Raw genomic sequence first — 21,665 nt, 5'->3', positions numbered from 1 at the left:
GTGGGGTGGCCCCGCTGCACCCTTGCCTATAGTGGTTTAGGGAACCCACCCAACTCTGCGGACTCTCCCCAGGCGGCCCACAAGTTCTCGAGGGGCCTGGTGATTGAGCTGCAGGCCCCCAGCACTGCCCAGATGGACCTACGGGGAAGGCCCAGTAAGGGGTCAGCTTGCTCACTGAGGTTCTCCTTTCCCTTCTGAAAGGTACCCTGAAAGAAGCCCTTTCTGAGCAAGCTTAGGGACAGGGAGGCAGTGCCCCTGGGGCGCCCAGCCAGGAGGTTAAGGAATCGCTGGGATCGGATGGTTTTCAGTGTTAGACGTGGCTGTGACGACTTTCACAGGAAACGTCATCAATAAAATTTAATTAAAAATATTTGTTTCAGCTGCTTGAGGGGCCGGCCAGGAGGCGGGCTGGACCAGGGCTCCTCCTGCGATGAGCAGGTGGAGGCAGATGGGAGCTCACTCGTCCCCTGGCAGGAGACCCTGCGGAGGGCACTTCACACTAGGGGGGTGGGGCTGTGTCCCGGGCTGGCTGCAATGGTGTCCCAGGGAGACTTGGGGAAGGGTGGAGGGAGAGACCAAGGCTGGGTGTCTTCTGTGGCTCTCTGAGCCCTGGTCTGCCCCGGACACATGGGGAGTGACCGCTGTCCACCACACCAGGCCAGACGCTGTGGCTAAACCTATGGAAGGGCCACCTGCGAGGGCTCAGGCCACCTGCGAGGGAGGGCTCAGGCCACCTGCCCGGCCCTTCCCCGCTGCGTGTACATACCATACCTGGAGTGGGTCTGGGTGGTAGCACACCAACCAAAGGAAAGGAAGAAACTAAGGTTTCAGACACACAGGAACAACCAGGGCCAAAGACACACACACCGTCGTGGGTGGGGCGGGGAGACCGGCTGGAGAGGAACCCTATGGGTCTAGGGTTGTGGAGGGTCAGCGGTTGGAGTGGCTGACCCGGAGGGGCGCACTGTCCTCCTGGTGGGCGAGCCTGGTGTTTGGGTTTGTTTGTGACAGGCAGTCAGTGTGAATGCTGTTAGGGGCTGGGTCTCTTGCTAGTAGGGGGAGAAGCGGCTGTACCCTCCTCGGCAGAGACTAGCCTGCAACATCAAAGATGAAAAACAGCCAATCAGTACCGCCTGGTGCTGGGGTGGGGGAAAAGCCAAAAGAAAAAAAAGTAAGGAAAAGCAAAAAGAAATCGCTAAATCCTGTTTTCTGCCCCCTGTTAGTTTTCCTCAGGGGAGAATGAGTGTTGGGTTGTCATGGCCCCAGGAGAGGCCGCCTCTTTGAGGTGCGGGAGCTATTTCTGATCTGATGGCGGTCTCGGGCCAGGAGGGGGCGCTCTGGGGTCATCACCCAACAGTGCTTCTGCTAAGGAGCATTTGAGTTCTCTCTGGGGGCTTCTCTTGGCTCAGCTACCGGCCACCCCTGGGCTTCTCTTTTCTCTTTAAAGGAGATTAATGCCCAGTAGGGCTGGGTGAGGGCACAATCCAGCCTTCAGGCCCCGGCCTCTGTCTGGACAGGTCTGGAGACTGCAGAGGCCCTCCCACTTGGGCTCTGCTCTGTCCCTTAGGCTCAAGAGCCTGGTGCCACCAAGCAGGTCCCACCAGGCACAGCTTGAGGGGCTCCCTCTTGGGAGGGCCCCTCCACAGGGTCACTGGGGTCTTCCCGGACCCTCCTCCTGGGCCGTTTCAGTGGGCCCCCCTCCCGTCAGAGGACAGGTCTAGAGGATCCCCCCACCAGGGGGGCTTTCTAGAGCCTCCCACCGCCCCCCCCCCGCCAGTTTTGCCTAAAAAGGGAAGAAAAAGGCAACTGCAAGAGAAGAAAAGTTGGGTGAAAGAAAAAGATAGAAAATCTTAAAAAAGTGCTGAGGCCGGGCTGCCGGTGGGCACGAGGGCCTGCAGATGGCAGTGTGGGCCGAGCGTCTCTGTGGACAGCTGACCGCCCCCGTCGTGGGGTGCAGGGCTCCAGACAGGCCTGCACCCTGTGACTGCCAGCAGTCACTGCCAGCTGCTCAGGAGGATTGTACAAAAAAGAAAATACAAAACTTGGGAGGGAGTCAGCAAAACCAAAGGAGGTGGGAAAGTCCACGTTGGCCCTAAGCCGCCTCCTTCCCTGTCTCCCCAAAATGTTTTCATCTTTGATGCTGAATGCCAAGCTAGCTGAAAACCAACAGCAACATCCCCCGGTGGGGGTGGGTGAGCACATGGGGTAGTGTCCACTGGGAGAAGATTTTGGGGTGCAGAGTGAGCTGGGTTGTATGTGTCGACAGCTGGCCATACACACACACACACACACAGACACGCTGGCCCACACCCCTCTGGCAGCGAGCCCCCCATTCCATAGCACCGCGCCGCCCACCCCGCAGCCTGCCCCCCACGGCTGGGATCCAGCTTCCCTTCCCCAGGGGAGTGCCTGCTTGGCCCAGCCCGCGAGCCAGGAGGAGTGGGGGCACTGGGGTGAGCAATAGTGGGGATCCCTAGCTCCCCAATGCGGGAGAAGGTGCAGTATGGGGGTGACCAGAAGAGGAGAGGGACAGATGGTGGCCAGACACCCCCAGCTCCTGCCTGCCTCTGCAGCCCAGGCTGGAAGGTCATGTGGGCGTTGTAGACTTATTGGTGTTCCTGGCCATGGGAATGGGAAGGGGGGCAGGGCTTTAAGTTTCAGGGCTCAGAAAACGGGTCAGCCTAGGATGCCTCCCTCAGGACCAGACTACTACCTGCCCACATCCACCTAACTCAGCGCGGGTGCAAAGGGCAAGTCTCCCGGCCCAACTCCAACCCAGCCAGGGACTCAAAGCCAGGTCTGAGGAACCAGTCAGGACCTCGGTCAGAGGTCTTGGCCTCTCTCCCGGGCCCTGCCCCCTGCCAGCCTTTCTGTGCTCCCTCCTCAGCCCTGGCACCCAGGTGTGCCAGGCCCGGGCCAGATCCCTTACCATGGTTCCGATGCTGTAGGTGGCTGCGGGGCCGACGGTGTGATGGTAGGGGTCAGCGGTGGCGTACACTCTGCCGTAACTAGGGAGAGCGTGGAGGGCGGGACGGGGGGAGGCAGCTGAGGGGTGGTGGCGGCCTCCTACCTCCCCCAGCGCGCTCCTCCCTCCTGGCCAGTGCTTCCCGCCCGAAGTGTCTGGAAGACACCAGCCCACCCAACCTGTGGTGACACTGACACGGGCCATGCTTTATACTCGGTGCTACATGGAGGACAGAAGGGGGTCCCTGGAGAGCATGTCTGGAGGGAAAGTAAACCACAGTGCCCAGAAAGACAGGGGCAAAGTGTGGGGCAAGGGCTTCGGAGGTGGGGGAGAAGATCCAGTGTGGGGGCGGCAAAAAGGAGGTGGCACTCTTGCCCCTTTGGTTGCCGTCCTCTCCCCCAAGTTATCTTAACAACTTCTTAGATGGCAGGCCTGGACTGGACACCCCCCCGGCCACGTACATCTAACAAGGAGATGGAGCAAGAGGCTGCAGGGACTTTGGTTGTGAGGGTCCCACCTGCTGCTGGGAGAGGAGCTGGGCAATCCCCAGGCCTGAGCTGGCAGCTGGCACAAGATGAGGTGCCTGCCAGATGCCTGGCACAGTGACTTCATGCTTCCCGTGCCCCACAGCCCCAAACAGGAACTCGAGCCCCCAAAGAGAAAGGCACCAGGCTTGGCCACCCCACGGGGGCACCGGGGTGCTGGGTAGAGGGCTGGCTGCTTTCAATGGCGCCCACTGCCGGCCGTGCCAGACCACAGCACCCTACCTCCTCAGAGCCACGGGCATGTTGGGGCAGATGCTCATGCCCCTAATGATCCCTCTCATGGGGGCCTCTGGAGCTGGGGTGGGGCCGCTCAGGCCTCAAGGGCTGGGACTTGGAGGGGTGCTCTGCAGGCCCAGGTCTGGGGTTCCCAGCCTCCCTCCATTGTGCAGGCTGGTGGATGTGACTGAAGAAGTTGGGACTCACAGGCTCGGGGCCCCCAAGACCCCCCCACACCTGCTCCCCTCAGTTCTGATCCTGCACCCCTGGCCCAGGTGAGGCTTCCCTCCTGTCTGGCTGCCCCAGCTGGATGGCGGCCCCAACCCTTACCTGTCACTATATGCGGCTGCTGCTGCTGCGGCTGGCTGAGCATATCTGTAGGCTGTATAGCCTCCCTGCATGAGAGCGAGCAGAGAGCAGAGGGCTTAGTGGGGCTCAGCCAGGGGAAGCCGAGCCAGTGGAGGCTGCGATGAACCCTTGGGGCTGCAGACAGCCCGGCCTCCCAGCCCGCAACCTGCCCCTCAGCCTGGTGAAGGTGAGGCCAGTGCCTGGCCTTGGGGCACTTAGCTGCTGGCCTAATGGGGCCTGAGGACTGCCAGGCAGCAAGGTTCAAAGTGAGGCTGGATGGTGGGGGTGGAGGTGGCCAAAAACCTCACTCGCTCATTCATTCATTTGTTCGCATGTCCACTTGTGCATTAAACACACACTACCGGCACCTTGACATGTGTGGCTCTGCACACGGGAGGCACCTACAGACCTGCCACGCTGCCAGTGGCCCCCACCAATGCTGATGCTGATGGGAATGGGGAGCCCATGGGCGGCTCTGGGTGTCATCCTGGACAGTGGGAGGGGTCAAGGGCACAGGATGACAGAGACAATTAGCCCAGATGATGTATTGGTCCTGGACAGGAAAGCGGACGGCTGGATTACAGGCAACTGCCCAGGACTGAGTGGGTGGGGCAGTCAGAGCAAGGCCGCCGAGCCCGAGGAAGCTGAGTGCAGCCCCATGACAGGGAAGTGACCCAGGAGCACAGGGGTTTGGTCACCCTGAGCCCCCCTTCTTGTCTCTCTCGGGTCCTCTGTAGCACTGGTCACCAGGTGCCCAAGGGGCTCACCCGCTGACCCAAACCCTGTTAGGGGTGTGGGGGAGTCCCTTCTCCCATGGAGAAGACACGTGTTCGTCTTAAGCTCACAAGGCTGCTGGGAGCCCCACTGGTGAGGATCAAACCAGTAAAACGGTTGCCATTGAGTTGGCCCTAGCTCAACCTCAGGCGTGTCAGAGTAGAGCTGTGCTCTGCAGGGTTTTCAATGGCTGATTTTTCGGAAGCAGATTGCCAGGCCTTTCTACTGAAGGGCCTCGGGGTACACTTGAACCTCAACCTTTCAGTTAGCAGCTGAGTGCATGAACCGTTCGTACTACCCTGGGACTTCCCTGATGAGGACAGACACCCAGATGTGGCAGCACTGAGGTTCCCAGGGCTGCAATGCTCTTGAGCAGACACCACAGCTCATCATGCCTGGGTTCCAAGGACCTCTCTGTTAAATTTGGGTGGCAGTGGGGTAGGTGGGGTAGGTCGAGGGAAAACACGGATTTTCATTGGAACCAACATACACCTAGATTCCACCTCCCCTCCCGGCTCTCCACTTACATAAATCTCAGCACCATAAAATCCATCCTGATACACGACCCTGGAAGCAAACGGACAAGAAAGTGGTGGGAACGCTGGAGAGGTGGGGTAGGCCGGCTCTGGCGTCTGCTGGGGGAGGGGGCACGGGGCCAGCCCTGCCCATGGGACCGGCATTTTAACAAGCGTTTGCTCCAGTGCCCTGTTTTGGTATAACAATAGAGTAACACCCTTGCTGGTCAGCTTCTTTCTCCCACAACCCCAGGGGGCCTACGGCCTCAGCCTCTCTCACCCTTCCCCCTAACCACCCCAGGCAGGTGTCACCCCCTTTCTGTGGTGGGAGGCACTGCACCCCAGGAGACTGCCCTCGAGCTGCCCTTGAGGACCCTGGGACCCCCATGGAACAGACCAGAGAGGGCTTAGAGAAGCTCCCATGCTGAGCTGAAGCTTGGACAAGCCAACCCAAATCCACTGCTGTGGGGTCCGTTCTGACTCAGCAACTCCATGTGACAGAGTAGAGCTGTCCCACAGGGTTTCCAATGATGTAATCTTTATGGAAGCAGATTGCCACATCTTTCTACCCCTGAGCAGCTGGTAGGTTCCAACCGCCAACCTTCCAGTTAGCAGCTGAGCGCTTACTGTGTTACCACAGCAGTAAGAGTTGACACCCAAAAATAACCCAAGTGCCAAGTCCCCCCAAATGCCAGTGACCCTTGGCGACTTTCCCACCCTGGCAGGGTAGGTGTGGGGGTACCGATAAGGGGAGGCAGCTGCAGTGCTGAGGTCTGGGGATCCTCACAGTCACTCGAAGTACTTGAAAGGCTGCCTAGCCCCGCTGGCTGTCCCGTGCTCCCCGCCCCCACGTTCCCGGGGCCTTTCTCCACACCTTCCTCCCCACGGCCTCGCAGGTACTCACGCTCCGTAAGTCGGGATGGGGGGTGGGGGCGGCGCAGCCCGAAACGTGTTATACACGGCCCGGCCCCGGCCCCGTAGGTGCGCGCCCCGATAGGCAACCGCTGTGCCGGTGGTGGGGTAGGGAAATCCCGTCACTGCAGGGATGGGAGAGACCGTGTGAGACGGCCAGAGCCGGCGGGAGGGCCGGTGGTGCGCGGCCACCTGGACCAGCCTTCTACTTGGCCTCTCCTCCACCTGACTTCCCCTCTCACCAGCCCTGGAGCAGAAGCTCGCTCCTACCTGGCCAAGCCTCCCACCGGACCTGGCCCTGGCTGGTGCCTCCCACCTGGCCACGCCTCCTACCAGACCCAGCCCTGGCTGCAGTCTTCCTCCCCGAACCTGGACCTTGCCAATGACTCCGCCCAATACCCAGCCAGCCCCCCACCACCCCTCCCCGCCCCCAGCCCTCACCTGCATAGAATTCCGGCCCGTAGACTGCGCCTACCACGGGGTTTAACTTCCAGCCTAGGACAGAAGCAATGAAAACTGGTCACTCGCTTCCCCATCCTTTCCCCACCTCCCGGTGAGCGAGGAGCTGGAACCCCGGGGGGAGAGGGGGACATTCCGAGGGCGTGGCCTCTGCAGTGAGGTGCCACAGCCCCTCCCTTCTCGGTGGGGTGAGCGGTTGAGGGGCACTGACCCGGTTCTTTCCCGAAGCTGCAGTCACAGCTGGGCTCCTGTTGTCCGGAGAGAAACGGGGGTGGGGGCACTCTGACCCCTCCTCCTGGAGCGCTTTTTGGATGTTTTCAAATTCCCCAACCTAACCCTGGGCCATCCCAGAAGCTTGGGACAGTAACCTCGGCAGAAGAGAATTGCTGTTGTTAGGTGCCTGGAGTTGGTTCTGACTCATAGCGGCCCTATGTTCAACGGGATGAACAATCCTCACAACTGCTGTTATGCTTGAGACCATTGTTGCAGCCACTGTGTCAATCCATTCCAATGAGGGTCTTCCTCTTTACCAAGCCTGATGTCCTTCTCCAGGAACTGGTCCCTCCTAGTAACACGTCCAAAGTACATGAGACGAAGTTTCACCAACCTCGCTTCTAAGGAGCGTTCTGGCTATACTTCCTCCAAGACAGATTTGTTCTTTCGTCTGGCGGTCCATGGTATATTCATTGTGAGAAGTGGCGCCCTGCCCTGGTGGTGCAGTGGTTAAGAGTTTACTGCTAACCAAAAGGTTGGCAGCTGCTCCTTGGAAACCCTATGGGGCAGTTCTATTTTGTCCTCATAGGGTCGCTATGAGTGGAAATCAACTTGACGGCACTGGGCTTGGTTTTGGTTTTCTGTGAGAAGTGAAGGAAACCCTGGTGGTGCAGTGGTTAAGAGCTATGGCTGCTAACCAAAAGCTCTGTGCTCGAATCCACCAGGCACCCCTTGGAAACCCTATGGAGCAGTTCTGCTCTGTCCTACAGGGTCACTGTGAGTCAGAATCAACTTGATGGCAACGGTTTTTTTTTTTTTTTTAAACGGGAGCCCTGGTGGCACAGTGGTCAAGAGTTCAGTTGCCAACCAAAAGGTTGGCACTTTGAACCCACCAGCCATTCCTCTGAAACCTTGTGGGGCAGTTCTACTCTGCCCTATCAGGTTGCTATGAGTCGGAATTGACTCAATGGCTTCAGTTTAATGTGAGAAGCAGGGGGAAGGAACTCTCTAGAAAAGTCCTCTGACACATTGCCAGCACCACTCAAAACCTGTGGTGCTAATATACGCAGCAGCCACAGTGGTCCCTCCATTCTCTCTCCACAGCCAGCACCTACCATCAGCAGCCTCGCCTTCTGAGAACGGCCACCTGCTTACAGACAGGTGCACAGGCATGAGACCACCCAACATGTGCCCACTAGAGACCAAAGGCCTGCAACCAGGCACGGCAACCAGTAAGAACCAGCTGCCGTGGAGTTCACTCCAGCTCCTAGCGACCTCATGTGTATCAATAAATAAGGAAGATGGAAGAAGGATTGACACCTTTGAATTGTGGTGTTGGTGAAGAATATTGAATTTTACCCATAGAATTCTTCGGTATTGCAACTCGACACTTGAATTTTTTCTTCAGTTCCTTTGGCTTGAGAAATACCGAATGTGTTCTTCCCTTTTGGTTTTCCATCTCCAGCTCTTTGCACATGTCATTATAATAATTTACTTTGTCTTCTCGAGCTGCCCTTGAAATCTCCTGTTTAGCTCTTTTACCTCATCATTTCTTCCTTTCGCTTTAGCTACTCAACATTCAAGAGCAAGTTTCAGAGTCTTTTCTGACATCCATTTTGGTATTTCTTTTCTTTCCTGTCTTTTAATGATCTCTTGCTTTCTTCATGTATAATATCCTTGATGTCATTGCACAACTCATCTGGTCTTAGGTCTTTAGTGTTCAACGCGTCAAATCTATTCTTGAGATGGTCTCTAAATTCGGGTGGAATATACTCAAGGTTGTACTTTGGGTCTCGTGGACTTGTTCTTATTTTCTTCAGTTTCAATTTGAACTGGCATATAAACAATTGACAGTCTGTTCCACAGTTGGCCCCTGGTCTTGTTCTGACTGATGATATTGAGCCTTTCCGTTGTCTCTTTCCATAGATGTAGTCGATTTGATTCCTGTATATTCCATCTGGTGAGGTCCATGTGTATAGTCGCCATTTACGTTGGTGAGAAAAGGTATTTGCAATGATGAAGTTGTTGGTCTTGCAAACATTCTATCATGGGATCTCTGCCATTGTTTCTATCACCAAGGGCATATTTTGCAACTACTGGCCCTTCTTGGTCTCCAACTTTCGCATTCCAATCACCAGTAATTATCAATGCATCCTGATTGCATGTTTGATCAATTTCAGACTGCAGAAGTTGGTAAAAATCTTTAATTTCTTCATCTTTGACCTTAGTGGTTTGTGTGTAAATTTTGAATAATAGTCATATTAACTTGTCTTCCTTGTAGGTATATGGATATTATCCTATCACTGACTGCATCGTACTTCAGGTTAGATCTTAAAATGTTCTTTTTGAAGAAGAATGCACCGCCATTCCTCTTCAATTCGTCATTCCCAGCATAGTAGACCATATGATTGTCTGATTCAAAATGGCCAATACCAGTCCATGTCAGCTCATTAATGCCTAGGATATCAATGTTTATGGGTTCCATTTCACTTTTGATGATTTCCAATTTTCCGCTCACTATTGCGTGCCCCTGTATTCCAGGCCCTTGCCCAGCGCTCAAGGATACCGCCATCATTTCCTGGTCCTGGAGAGCCAGCATCACTATTCCTGTTTGCAGGTGAAAGAACTAAGCCTCAGAGAGGTTAAGAAGTTTGTCCAGGGTCCCTTGGAGGGCCAGCAGCTGACTCTTGGCTGCACTTTCCTTTCTGGCCATAAGCTAGTGTGGGTTGTGACCCCAGAATCCATCAATGCAAGTCCGTGGAGAAACAGGTCATAGTCAAGAACGCCCTTTGGTCCCACTGGCCAAAGCCATGTGTGTGACCTTTCTGCTTGCCAAGGGACCCCATGGTGAGACACGCCCACTGTGTGGGTGGGGGCGGCCCCAGCTCTCCTCCTGCCTCCCTGGCCTTGCCCTCCTGACCTGGTGCAGGGCTGGGGCACGGGGCGGGGGGGCACTTGCCTCCTCCCGGCCAGCGCCCCTGCAGCGCCACCGCCAGGGCTCTTACCATTGGTGTAGGGGTTTGCTGTCTTCTTGTTGGTCATGACGCGGGCCGTGGCGTTATTGACCTGCCCAGAGAGAGAGGGCCAGGGCAGCATTAGCCTCCTTCCCTGCTCTGCTGCAGCCCCTCCAATGGCCACCGTGGAGGGATGGAACATTCCAGAAAGGCCTCTGCCACCCAGCCTGGCCCACCCATGCTGGCTTGCCCACTAGGGCCTCCTGTCCTGGATGTGTGCCCTCCCTCCCGGAAGCCTTGACTGCCACTGCTCTTGCTGCTGCTGGCCCATGCCCAGCCTGGCCCAGGACCCCCTTGGCTGAAGCTACTGCATCCAGCCCCACTGGTCCTGCTGTCACTGTCCCCCAGAACAGAGCCCCAGCCACTCCCCGGACCTATGACTATGGAGGAGCTGGCTGGTGGGCTCTCTCCAGGGCTCTCAGTCTGGCTAATGGACTACCCCCCCGCCCCCCAGGAGCTGGCTCTCCTCTCTTGGGCAGGGGCACAGAAAGGGCCGCCTCTCATGTAGGGGGCACCCCTTCCCCCAGAGGCCACAATTTTCAGCTGCTGTTCACCACAGGGAGCATCCGGTGGGGCCAGCTGGGTGGCGGCTCTGGGAAGGCAGGCCCCAAGGGGACACTCTAGGGGGACTCTAATTTTCAGACATCTGGCTGAGGCCAGACAGATTCAGAAGGGACAGAGGAGGCCTCCACGGAAGGACGTAGAGAACCGGGCAGGTGGAAGGGACTGGAGGACAAGTCTGAGCCTTACTGCCTTTCCCTTGTCCACTTCCTGCCCCACAGGGCCCTAGGCCTCGGTCTCAGGTGACCACCTAGTGCTGGGCCAGGGCCTGGTTAGGGCCTTCAGCACGCCTGCCACTACAGAAGCCCCTCCGCAGGCCCTTCCACTGTTGGCTCGGCTGCCTGTGGGCTCTGCGTTGGCTGCTGACCCCCTCCTCCCCTCTAGCACCCACCCCCCACCACTGTCCTGTTCTAGCCAGAACCCAGAGCTGGCATTGGGGTATGGGAGTGAGGGTCCATTGGGGAGGACTGGGGAGGGGAAGGGAGGAGGTCTGCTCTGTCCCCTGGCCCTTGCTGTGGCTGCCGTGCTTCTACCCATCCAACGGTGGGAGTGGGGGTGAGCGGACCAGGGCAAACTCAGGGTGCTGGGCAGTGTGGGGAGGAGAGGACACGGGCAGCTGGGGGACAGACTGGTCCCTGAGATTGGCAAAACCTCAAGCCCTTGATTTCTGGGCCCTCCCAGTGCAGGGCAAACCCTAGACTAGGGGTGCGGAGGCAGGCACGCCCCATCACACAGCTTCCTACCCTCTCGTGGGGGGTTGTGTCTTTGGCTGTCAGGAAGAGGCTGGGAGGGGAGAGACCTCAGGCAAGTCTGATCTAGTTCCAACATGGCGACAGGTGAGGGGCTTGGCTGACAGCCAGGATGTGGGGTGGGCTCTGGCCTTCCCTGTCCCCTTGTGCCCTTTCCTGCCAAGGGGACCAGCCCAGCTCTGTGGGGCGAGGGTGGCATCTGGGGTGTCCCTGCCGCACGGCACTTATCTGAGCACCTCAATTTTCCGTCCCTCTACGATGGTCCCATTCAGCTTCTCCCGGGCTCGGTCAGCATCTGAGCTAGTTTCAAAAGTTACAAACCCAAAGCCCTGTGAGTGGGGAGAAGGACAGACACGGAGAGAAAGACAAACCATGAGAAAAGGACAAAAAAGGAGGTGTGTGTGGGGGGGTGCAGGCCATGGGGAAGGAGACAGAGAGAGGAAAGAGGGAGAAAGAGGGCCCAGTCAGGCCAGCTGGAGGAGAGACCAGGGGAGTCCAGATGTCTGTCCTGGCACCACGGCCAGACGCAGGGGGACGGCCTGCCCTGGCTGGAGCAGGCTGCCAGCCCCTCGAGGGGACAGCCAAAGCTACAAGAGTTCCTAACCTGGCCACCAGGCCCTCTGGGGGGGCCCAGGTGGGGGTTCAGGACGCCCAGGGGACAGGAAGCCGCACCAGACCTTCATCCCAGGACCAGGGGGAAGCCAGCCTTGTCTGGGCCAGGCACCCTCTCGGCCACCCACCCAGGCCCACGAGTGCCCTGCAGCCCCTCCCCCAGGCTCCCGGGGCGACTCCAGGGGCCGCCAGCACCCCAGGCTTAGCGGGCTGGTGGGTGGGTGGGAACCCAGGCCACCCAGGGCTCTGGGGAGCAGGCGGAGGTCCCAGCAGCTCAGAGAGAAATTAGCGCAGCAGCAGCAACACAGACAGCTGGGGAGGGGGATGGGAAGCAGGGAATACAAGCACCCGTGTCGCCAGGGGTCCTCGGGCTCGAAGCTCCAGGAAGGAAACGCACATTTCACAGTTAGCCGGGCGGGCGGGGCCTATAGCCGGCGGTAACGGTGCGGCCTCTCACGGCACCCACCTTGGAGCCCCGCTCGTTAAAAATGATCTCCACGTCTAAAATCTTCCCGAATTGCTGCAGAGACAGAGAAGGGGTGGGAGATGGGGGGGGGTAGTAAGCGGAAACGGGGTGGGGGGGAGATGGGTGAGGGGTAAGTGGAGACGGGGTGGGGGAGGAGATGGGGTGGGGAAGCGGAAACAGGGGGACAGGGAGACGGGGGTAAGCGGAGACGGGGGGGGGCAGGAGACAGGTGGTAAGTGGGAACAGAGGGGGGACGGGAGACGGGGGGTAAGCGGAGACGGGGTGGGCGGGAGATGGGGGTAAGGGGAGATGGGGTAAGCAGAGACAGGGGGCAGGAGACAGGTGGTAAGTGGGAACAGAGAGGGGATGGGAGACGGGGGTAAGCGGAGATGGGGTGGGTGGGAGATGGGGGTAAGGGGAGATGGGGGGGCGGGAGATGGGGGGGTAAGACTTCTGCCCTAGGCCGCTGCCCTCCCTGGGGGTGCCCACATCACACCCACCCAGCCGGGCCACCAGAAGAATGCTGGGTCCCAGTGGGCTGGGAACTGAGAGGCCCAGGACACCCTCCTCTTCCCACTCTCCACAGCCGGCCTCGAGCCAGGCAGGAGCAGGGGTTTTTGGTGTAGCATAGAGGGTGTCAGGTGGGGGGATGATCAACCCTCCACCTGCTCATGGGGGAGCCTGTCCTGCCAGGAAATGGCTCCATCTATGGGTGGGGCTGGGGGTGGGGATGCGACCGCCCGGTGTCACCAGGGTCTCCTTCTCTCTCCCTGCTGGGACTTTGCCACAGGTAGCTGATGGACTCCCGAGACAGGACAACCATCCTCAATTCACACTGAAGGGCAAGCATCCAGGGGCAGGTCCTCCCCAAAGGAGGGAGGCTGAGGGGTGGAGAGGACCATTGCCATGGAGTAAAGGGCCAGAAGTGAGGTGGGGTTACCGGAGGTTGGGATCTCAGGCTGGGAAAGGGGGAGCCTCAGGCCTCCTTGGGAGCAGGAGGGGAAGGGGGAGCAGAGGGTGGGGAGGACTGGGGAAGGACTGCAGGGGGAGGGGAAGGCGGAAGGCCAGAGGGCCTAGGAGGAGGCCCTGTGCCCTGAGCCCTGGGATGCCCACTGCCCAAACAGTTTGGGGCTGGACGGTGTGGTTGCAGGGGGCAGTGACCTGGCCCCAGGCCTCCTGCCGTCCAGGGACCTGCCCAGCCAGCCTGGCCAGCATGCTGTGCACCCCTTCCCACAAGGCTTGGCCTCCCTGGGCTCCCACACACTCACAGCATGCACCTGTGACCCAGTCTGGCCAGTGCACTTGGGGGCCGGGTCTGCTAACTGACAGGGTCCCCATGTCCGGCGGCGCCCGGGAGGCAGGTGTATGAAGAGGCAGCGGGTACAACGCTGCTGCCTGAGTGAAGTGAGGCAGGCTGTCCCCCACTGAGGGAGTGGACTTGAGAATGCATGTTTGGGGCCGACACCAGCGGGACCCGATGCCAGCTGCTAGAAAGGGGCCCTAAGAGCAGGACGGGCTGGCACCAAGAGGGGGCTCCAGTCTTCAATACAGGTGACTCCAAGTCTCCAGCCAGTCCCCTGGGCAGGCGGTCTAAGCCCCATGTCCAAGGGGTGGAGGCCTGGGGCAAGGCTCAGGGTAGGGGTTTGGGACTCACCCACATCCCATTTGCCTGACAAATCCCAGCTGGGGTAGTGAGGGGAGGCTGTGGAGCAGAGCCACCCAGCGTGTGAGCACAGGGGGGTGGAGCGGTTGGCAGCAGGCAGGAGGAGGGTCTGGGGAGAGTCCTCAGTGGCCAGGGCAGCCTTGGGAGCTCTGTGGCCCCACCGGGTGCCTGGGCTGGGCACTTGGTCACTGCTCACTCCCCGTAACTTGGCACCCAGTGGGGGTCAGCACCATGGGGACCGAAGTCAGGGCCACAGTCCTGACATTTGGCTGTTATCTAGGGACTTTGGGGAATGCATGCAGGGAATCCCTCCCCCCCCCGCCCCCAGCTTGTTCTCCTTCACTGCAGTGTTTGGTGCTGGCTCCCCAGCCCAGGGGACTGAAGGGCCTGGGAGAGAGGCTGAGAGCCAGCCCTGGTGCCCAGGTGAGGAGGGTGGGGCTGCAGCTCAGGGGGAGTCTAGGAGGCTGCGGTGCCCCTGAGAGGGACACAGGGATTCCTGGAGTCTTTGTCAGAAGATGAGACCAGGACAGCAATAACCCAACTCGCCCTGGCTACGAAACCCCTGCAAGCAGGTGGTGCAGGGGTGGGTGGGTGCTGAAGGGAGGCCTTGGGTCAGGAGGGAAGGGCTATGGGGCCCTGCCCACCCAGTAGGGGCAGGGAGCCTGGTTGGACAGGGAGGTGGACCCCCTGGGTGCCATGCTGGGGCCAGGGAGCAGGCGCAGCTGGCACGTGCACTCACTCCGAACATTTGCCGCAGGTCGGGGTCCCTGAACCGGAAAGGGATGTTGGAGACATGTAGCCTCTTGGGCTGCTGCTTCTCTGTGGGGTCGGAGGGGTGCAGCGTCTGGCTGTCCGTCTGCGCCGCCTCGTCTGTCTGCTGCGGGAGAAGACCTGAGGTTGTGAGGAGCCCGGGGCCAGGCTCCACCACCCCTCCGGTTCTCCAGACCCTGCCCTCCCTCTGCCATGGAGGAGGGCTAAAGCCAGCTCTTCCCAGGCCCCTGAACCCTCCCGTCACTCAGCCTGGATCCCATGGGACCATGGAAGAGTTCCCAGGAGACAGGCTCGACTGCCCCTCAGTCTCCCAAGTCCCCCCTCCAGGCCTCTGCCCAAGCTGTGCTGGAAGCCACGTGCCAGGCCTCCAGGGCCCAGCGTGTCCTGTGCTCAGCCCCCAGAGTCCAGCCTCCAGGGCCCAGTGTGTCCTCTGCTCAGCCCCCAGAGTCCAGCCTCCAGGGCCTCATTCTCCACTTGAGTCCCCTCGTTCTCTTTGTCCTGACAGACTGTACGGTCCAGGAGAACGGAGGCTGTTTCGGGCTTCCACGGACTGACGGTCAAGTGTAGAGAGGTTTCAGAACCTGCCCTGGAAGGGTGAGGCCCTCCCAGGGGCCACTCCAGGCTCTGCTCACTCCAGCCGCCTTCAGGAGCCTCTTGTGATGCAGCGCCAGCCAGGCCTCATAGTCCCTCCTTGTTCTGGACCGCACACTGGCCAGGAGACAATCTGCAAGACTCGTGTCCTGAAAACAGGCTTGTCCACCAAGCAAGGAGCCACCCCCAAGCTCCCTCTAGGACCAGCCGTGTGGTATGTCAGCAGGTGGTTCATCAGCCCGTGGGTGGCTCCTGTCGTGTGGGCTTCTGCAGAGCACAGGCCACAAGCTCACCATGACGCTGGCTCGGGCTGGCTGAATCCCAGACCAGAGGGAGACCTGGTGTGGGGAACCACTGTTCCCTCGTTGGCCGGGACGCACTGTGACCCGGCTCTCAGCGGCTCAGCCATGTCTAGCCCAATTCTGACCAGTGTGTGCTCTCTGCTGGCAGCTGAGAGCAAGTGTGCCCAGGGGAGTGGCTGTGGGTAGACCTCGTGCCCTGGAGTGGGATGAGAGTCTGGGGGCTCTCGGGGGACAATGAGCCCTAGGGTCTGACTGGCTGGTAAGCTGCTCCTTGGGGGTACCAACGAGTGCAACCCCAGGAGCCCACCAGTGGGGTTGTGGCTCTGGTGGGGCGGAGTCCTGTGGTCGGAGCAGCTGTGGGGCAGGCCCCCGAGACTCTTGGTCTGGGCTGCCCCAGGCCCTTACTCATAATGGGCTTGGGCTCCTTCACAGTCACACTGTGGGGGCTCTTCCCTGAAGCCTGGGACAGGGAGATGTCCAGCTTCCTTGCCAGTTCTGCAGCCCCCCTTACTTGGTGCCAATCTTTCTTGCAGAAGACAAGCCCGTGCTAAGCCTCCAGGACCCCTGAATCAAGGGGTCCATGCCAGACCCCTGTACCAGTTGATAGGTCTGTCCCCCACCCTCTGGCCAGACAAAGTGTGGTCATTTCCCCTGGTGGAATCTGTGCAGTGGTTGAGCTGGGCACAGTGCACCCCACACACCGTGCCCTCGGGGGTCTTGGGCACAGACTTGAATTAATCAGCCCTGATTTAGGAATCCAGGTTGGAGAGAGCATGCAATGCTAGTTTTGGACCAGCAGAGGGCAGCAGTCAGCCCAGCCTGGTGGCCAGGAGCTGTGAACGGGCACCTCACGCACCAGGAGGGGCCAAGAAACCCTGGGAGGCAGCGCATGACCCCCAAGCCTGGCTGAGGGCTCGGTGCAAGCTGGGGTGGGGCCACAGGGCTGTTGGTGATGAAATTAGGGCCTTCGGGGCAACTGCCTGCCCTTCGCCTCTTCCAATTGCAGGGTTAAGCTCACAGTGTGTCTCCAAGATCAGGGACACCCCGCTCTTTTCAGGGCCCGCACCTCTCACCCCACGCCAAAGTCCCTAAAGAGGGAGAAATGGGGTAATGGGGTTGGAGGGGAGGGAACACAAGTAGGCAAAGAGCCCCCCTGCGCCCCCTACCGCCGCCCAACCCCAGGCACAGGCTCGGCTGCTCACGGAAGCCCATAATAACCAGGTCCAGAGAGTGTAAAATTGTAGGACGTGCTCAGAAACCGCAGTGTGAGAGCTCAGTGCCACCTGAGGGGAGAGGCGGCTGTCCTGCCACTTCTCACAGTAGCCCAGGCACCACGGTTGCCTTTCCCACAGTGGCTCCCCCATCTCCCAGCCTTTTTTTAAAAATAATTTTAAAGCAATCTTTGTCTCCAGTTCTCAAATGCAGGTAACATGACACAAAACACCCCCTCCCCCTGGCTGGTTGGGGTGGCTTGGCTTCTGGGTCCTTCCTTGTCGCTGGGTCTCCTCCCAGCCATCATACCCCCACCCCACTCAACGCTAGAGCCAGACCCTGGTGGCCTGAGGTGGGTCCAGATGGTGGCCAGGCACTCGTCTCCCACCCTCAGAAGAGCTCGAAGTCCCTGCGCCTGGGCCTCCCCAAGCCCAGCACAGATGGGCCCAGAGACAGCTGCCCAGGGACACTCAAGGGGGGGATATTCTTCTGGGTCTGGGGGGTCTGGGAGGCTCCATTGTGGGACCAGTACCACACCCAGCAGCACAAGATGACCCAGCTCTCGGAAGCCTCTTCCCTGCAGCCTTCCCCCTCCCTTCATCTGGTTCCCCCAGAGACTTTCTGAACACTCACACAGTGACTCCGCTGTCAGCTCTCTGCTCTAAGACTCACCCATGGTGGGCAGTTAGCCTCCCCAGGAGGAGAGGTCTCCGGTGTGGCCTTATGCTGTCCATTGGAAATGTCTTCTTTGCAATTGGGGGCACTGGGTAGCCCCTTCCTCAGGGACACCTTCCCAGGCAGGGCTGCCCTCTGTACGTGTTCGCACGATGCCACCTTCTAAGGGCCCTCTGCTAGCTCCTGGGTGGACACCAGCCTGGCTGCTCAGATGGCCACTGCCTCTGCCCGTAGGACACATGCCCTCAGCTGGGTCTCAGGCGCAGGCACTCATGGGCAGACATGTCTCGCCCTGCCTTTCTCACCCCACTCCAGCCCTGGAGCCACCCTTTCCGTTGTTCGAAGCCCGCGAGCTGAGAATGCAGAGGCCAGTGGCTGAAGCTCCTGGTGGAGTCTGGCTGCAGCAGCAATTGCTGGCCCTGGGGTGGAGCTGGGAGGTCTGCAGTGTGCCATGATGAGGTGGCCCGCAAGGACCATCGGGTGAGAGGGAGGAGCTTCCGATAGGAGAGGGCCCTCTGGTTGTCCCATGACTCAGGGTGGACAGATGGTGGGGCAGGCACCTAGTTACTGCCGAGGCCTGGGTCAGAGAACAGTGCCTCAGGTCTCCAGGGGATAGGGTAGCCAGGATCTGAGCCTATAATGAAACCCATGACGGGAGGGCAGGGTGTCCAGGGGCCCGGGGGCTGCTCACCGTAACCTGGCGCCTGCACAGGCAGCAGGCACTGGGGGTCAGCCTGGGTGGAGCCCCTGGGGAGGACTTTGTGGACCCACAGACTGGGGGCCACACGTGGACCCCTGGGCTTGTGCTGAGCAGCCATAGGACCAGGCAGGAGGGGGTGGGCTGGACACAGGCTCCGAGACACCCAATCTGTTGCCCTGGCCCCCAATCCTAACACCAGGCTGCCTGGGGACGGGCCAAGAGGAGGCTGTCGGGAGCTGGAAGGGCTCTCATGAAGTCCACGAGGACGAGACACAAGGACAGGGCACCTTCAGCTGGCAGCACTGGCAGCTTCTCTGGGATCTCAGCACAGGATGGGACCTGGGTCACCCTGGACAGGGGCCTCGGTCACCTCAGCTCCCTCCCAAGCTCCCTCTGCTAGAACAAATACTTCAGGGTCAGAGAGCTGACAGCCTCCAGAGGTGGCCCAACTCATTGTTGGCTAGCACCCGCATTTCTAAGTCTTTCTATGGGTCCAGGACCTTCCATCTGTGCCCCTTCCTTTGGCCATGGGGACGGGAGAATCCTCTCTCCTCCGTATCCCAGAAGGGAACAGTTGCAGAGCACACTGCCCCCCTTTTTGGGACTGGAAGAAAAACAGCTGGAAGTTAAAGGCCACTCCGTCCTCTGGGCCCCAGGCCTCATCTGGCCCAGGGACCTTCCTTGGACGCACTTGGGCTGCCGGCCTGAGCCTTGAGACTGTCACTGCTCGAAGGGGGATGTTCTGCCTCTCTGGCCACAGCATCAGCCTTTTCAGGGCTGTGGCTCACTCTTGGGTCCTCTCCAAGGCCTGGACGCCCACAGGCGTGGGTGCCAGCCCAGGTCTCCTCTCTTGACTTGGATGTCCTTGAGTTGTGGGAACTGGCGGCCACCAGAGGGCAGGGCTGGCTGTTTCTTCTTTTCTCCCTAGTGCCAGCTCAGCACCTGGCACTCAGGAGGTTCTGGGTGCCATTTGCCCTATGGGGGGAGATGCTGTTTGTCCCGGCTCGGTGGCATCGGTGGTCCCAAGGGGTCAGGAAGGCCTCCAGGCTGGTTTCTGTTGCTCTGTTCTTCACTATCCGTCCCCACTTGGTGTCATCTGCCAGTCTGATCATCTTGTCACCTCTGCTTCCTTCCAGAACGGATCCCTGTGGCACCATGAGAGACCCCTCATCTGTCCATAAAGAGGTGGCCAGAGACTTGACCAGAGAGATGCCGGGCACATAGCCCCATGAGAAAGGGGACAAGGCTGCCAGCCACAACTTGTTCAAGATAAACCCACGCTAGCTCCTGAGATCACCTCCTTCTTTCCTAAGCACCCACGGGTGCTGGGTGTGATAAAACAGAATTGGAAGCTGCCTGCTGGGGAGTGACTTGACTCCCTACTCTATGACCCCAAGGGCTTTGCCTTCTCCTGCAGGGACCCCAGGGAGTCAACAGGCACATTCTCCACCAGGGAGGTGGAGGGGATGGAAAAATCTTGGTACCAGGTTTTGTGGAGCGATGGCACTCTGAGCGGGAGGAAGGGCTATAGTCAGGTACCACTTGAGGGCTTATCCCAGCCCAGCGGGGGGAAGGTTGGGGGTGGTGGTGTGAATGATGCTGCCATGGAGGTGATAAGACTCATACTACGTCCTCTGAGAGCGCCAGGCTGGGTTAGGGGAAGGGCCCAGGAAGCACAGTGGGGGGCACCCATCAGGAGGCGCCAGGGCGGTGCCGCTCCTGGGTGAGCTGGCCTCCTGCCCAGCCCCCATCAGCGCACACAGCCAGCTGCTGGGACAGAGTCAGCAGGGAGGGGGTGAACCCAAAGTCCCAGAGCAGGGAGGCAGGCACGTGTGGAGTGCAGGAGGTGGAGGAAACGGGGGGCTGCAGGCTGGGGCCTGGGGGCCCTGGGAGGGGCACCCTCCTGGGATCCCCCCCCCACTCCCCCATCCATCCTGAGCTCCCTCTGCTATTAGGAGATCTCGCAGAATCTGGGGCTCAGCACTTGCCCTGCATTGCGTTACAACCTCATAATTGAAGCGATCTGATTGGAGGACAGCCAAGCAGGTAGATTACAAGTGATCAGAAATGATAGGAGCGCCTGCAACCCAAGACTGCTCGCAGGCTGGCCAGCCTCCTCCTCGCCAGCCCTCCCTGGTGGGTCTGTGTCCCTCATCTTCCACTAGCAGGTCACTGGTGGGCAGCCGAAGGCCCACGCACCACCTCCCAGATGAGGGCATATACTTGCCTGGAGGCAGGGGAAGCGGATGTCGGTGGCCTGGGTGCAGGGGCATCACCCCCTACCTGGCTGTGCCCGGCCATCCCGAGACATCCTTGGGGCCAGATGAGAAGTTGGCAGAGCCGGGAGCATCTTCCCCAGGTGTGGACCAGCTGTGGGGCCCGCCTTCTATACACAGAGAGGTCGAGGGGCCCTCCCGGGTCCTCTGCCACCAGAGCCACCCCCCAGGTGAGCGGGTGCTCCCCCCTGGAGCTCCTGGGCTGGCCAGGGCTGTGGGGGTGCCCTTACCGGCACGGTCTGTGTCCCGGCAATGGACTGTGTGCTGGCGTCGGTGCCCGGCTGCTCAGGGTGGCTCTGTGCTGGTGTGTACAGGGCCATGCCATGCTCTGGGGGCACAGGGGTCTGGCCCGAGTAGTCCTGTGTGGGGTGCGGCGGGGGAGGGGCATACTCGGCGGGGATGCCATTCTGTGGTGGAGGGGGGTACTGGGCTGGGGGGTAGGGCTGAGCCATCGCTTCGGGGGGTGCCGTGGTGTCCTGATTGCCCTGTGAGGAGAGAGAAAGGCCTGGTTAGCATCTAGGCTTGACTCAGACTCAGCTCTCTTCCCAGAGCCCGGGGAGGGTACCTTCTCGAGTGAGTGGGGTTTCCCGTTGAAGCCCCTGTTGACTCGAGGTGGCACCTTTACCTCGGCGGCAGCACCTCCAGCATGGGGCAACAGCTTTGAGCTGGAGGGGCCAGTACTGGGGAGCCTAGCATAGATCAGCGTCCAGCGTGAGACATCCCTGGTTTGACCCACTCACAAGTACATACCAGACCTTGAGTACATTATGTAAAGTCTTTAAAAAAAACAACGTATCAAGGTGAAATTCACAAAACCAGCCATTTTCAAGTGTACCATTCAGTGGCATCAAGAACGCGGCTATAAATGGTGTGCAACCACCACCTCTATGAGCTCCAAACACTTCTATCACCCCAAAGGAAACCCCACAGCCAGCAGGCAGATTTTCAAGGTTTTTTTTTTAACCCATTAAAAAAGTAAAAGTTTTCAAGTCAGCTTTTTGTTTTGGGATATTGTGGATCCACATGCAGTTGTATGAAATAACAAGAAATCTGGTGGGCCTGGTTCCCCTAACGACAACATATTACAAAATTGTAAGAATGTCACAACCTGGATATCTACGTTGTT

The 21,665-nt window shown here is 59.5% G+C and overlaps 1 protein-coding gene across 4 annotated transcripts; it reads right to left on the bottom strand.

Moving 5' to 3' along the window:
- Window positions 1-952: 952 nt before the first annotated feature.
- Window positions 953-20,991, bottom strand: RBFOX3 (RNA binding fox-1 homolog 3). Of its 4 annotated transcripts, none has more exons than XM_023556838.2 (11): window positions 20,770-20,991; window positions 14,752-14,889; window positions 12,350-12,403; window positions 11,508-11,600; window positions 9,953-10,013; window positions 6,717-6,770; window positions 6,268-6,400; window positions 5,376-5,553; window positions 4,057-4,121; window positions 2,930-3,008; window positions 953-1,094 (listed from the first exon to the last, which is right to left on the bottom strand). In XM_023556838.2, exons 1-11 carry the CDS (start codon window positions 20,989-20,991, stop codon window positions 1,050-1,052), a joined length of 1,122 nt encoding a protein of 373 aa, XP_023412606.1. In that variant the 3' UTR covers window positions 953-1,049. The 4 variants fall into 4 exon arrangements, with proteins under 4 accessions (XP_023412606.1, XP_010595211.1, XP_064126694.1 ...); XM_010596909.3 differs by having other exon boundaries at window positions 5,376-5,415; XM_064270624.1 differs by having other exon boundaries at window positions 14,752-14,886.
- Between the last annotated feature and the right edge of the window lie 674 nt (window positions 20,992-21,665).

The sequence above is a fragment of the Loxodonta africana genome, chromosome 18 (assembly GCF_030014295.1).
Source record: "Loxodonta africana isolate mLoxAfr1 chromosome 18, mLoxAfr1.hap2, whole genome shotgun sequence".
NCBI classification, from domain to species: domain Eukaryota; kingdom Metazoa; phylum Chordata; class Mammalia; order Proboscidea; family Elephantidae; genus Loxodonta; species Loxodonta africana.
This window is presented reverse-complemented; position numbering and strand designations above follow the sequence as displayed.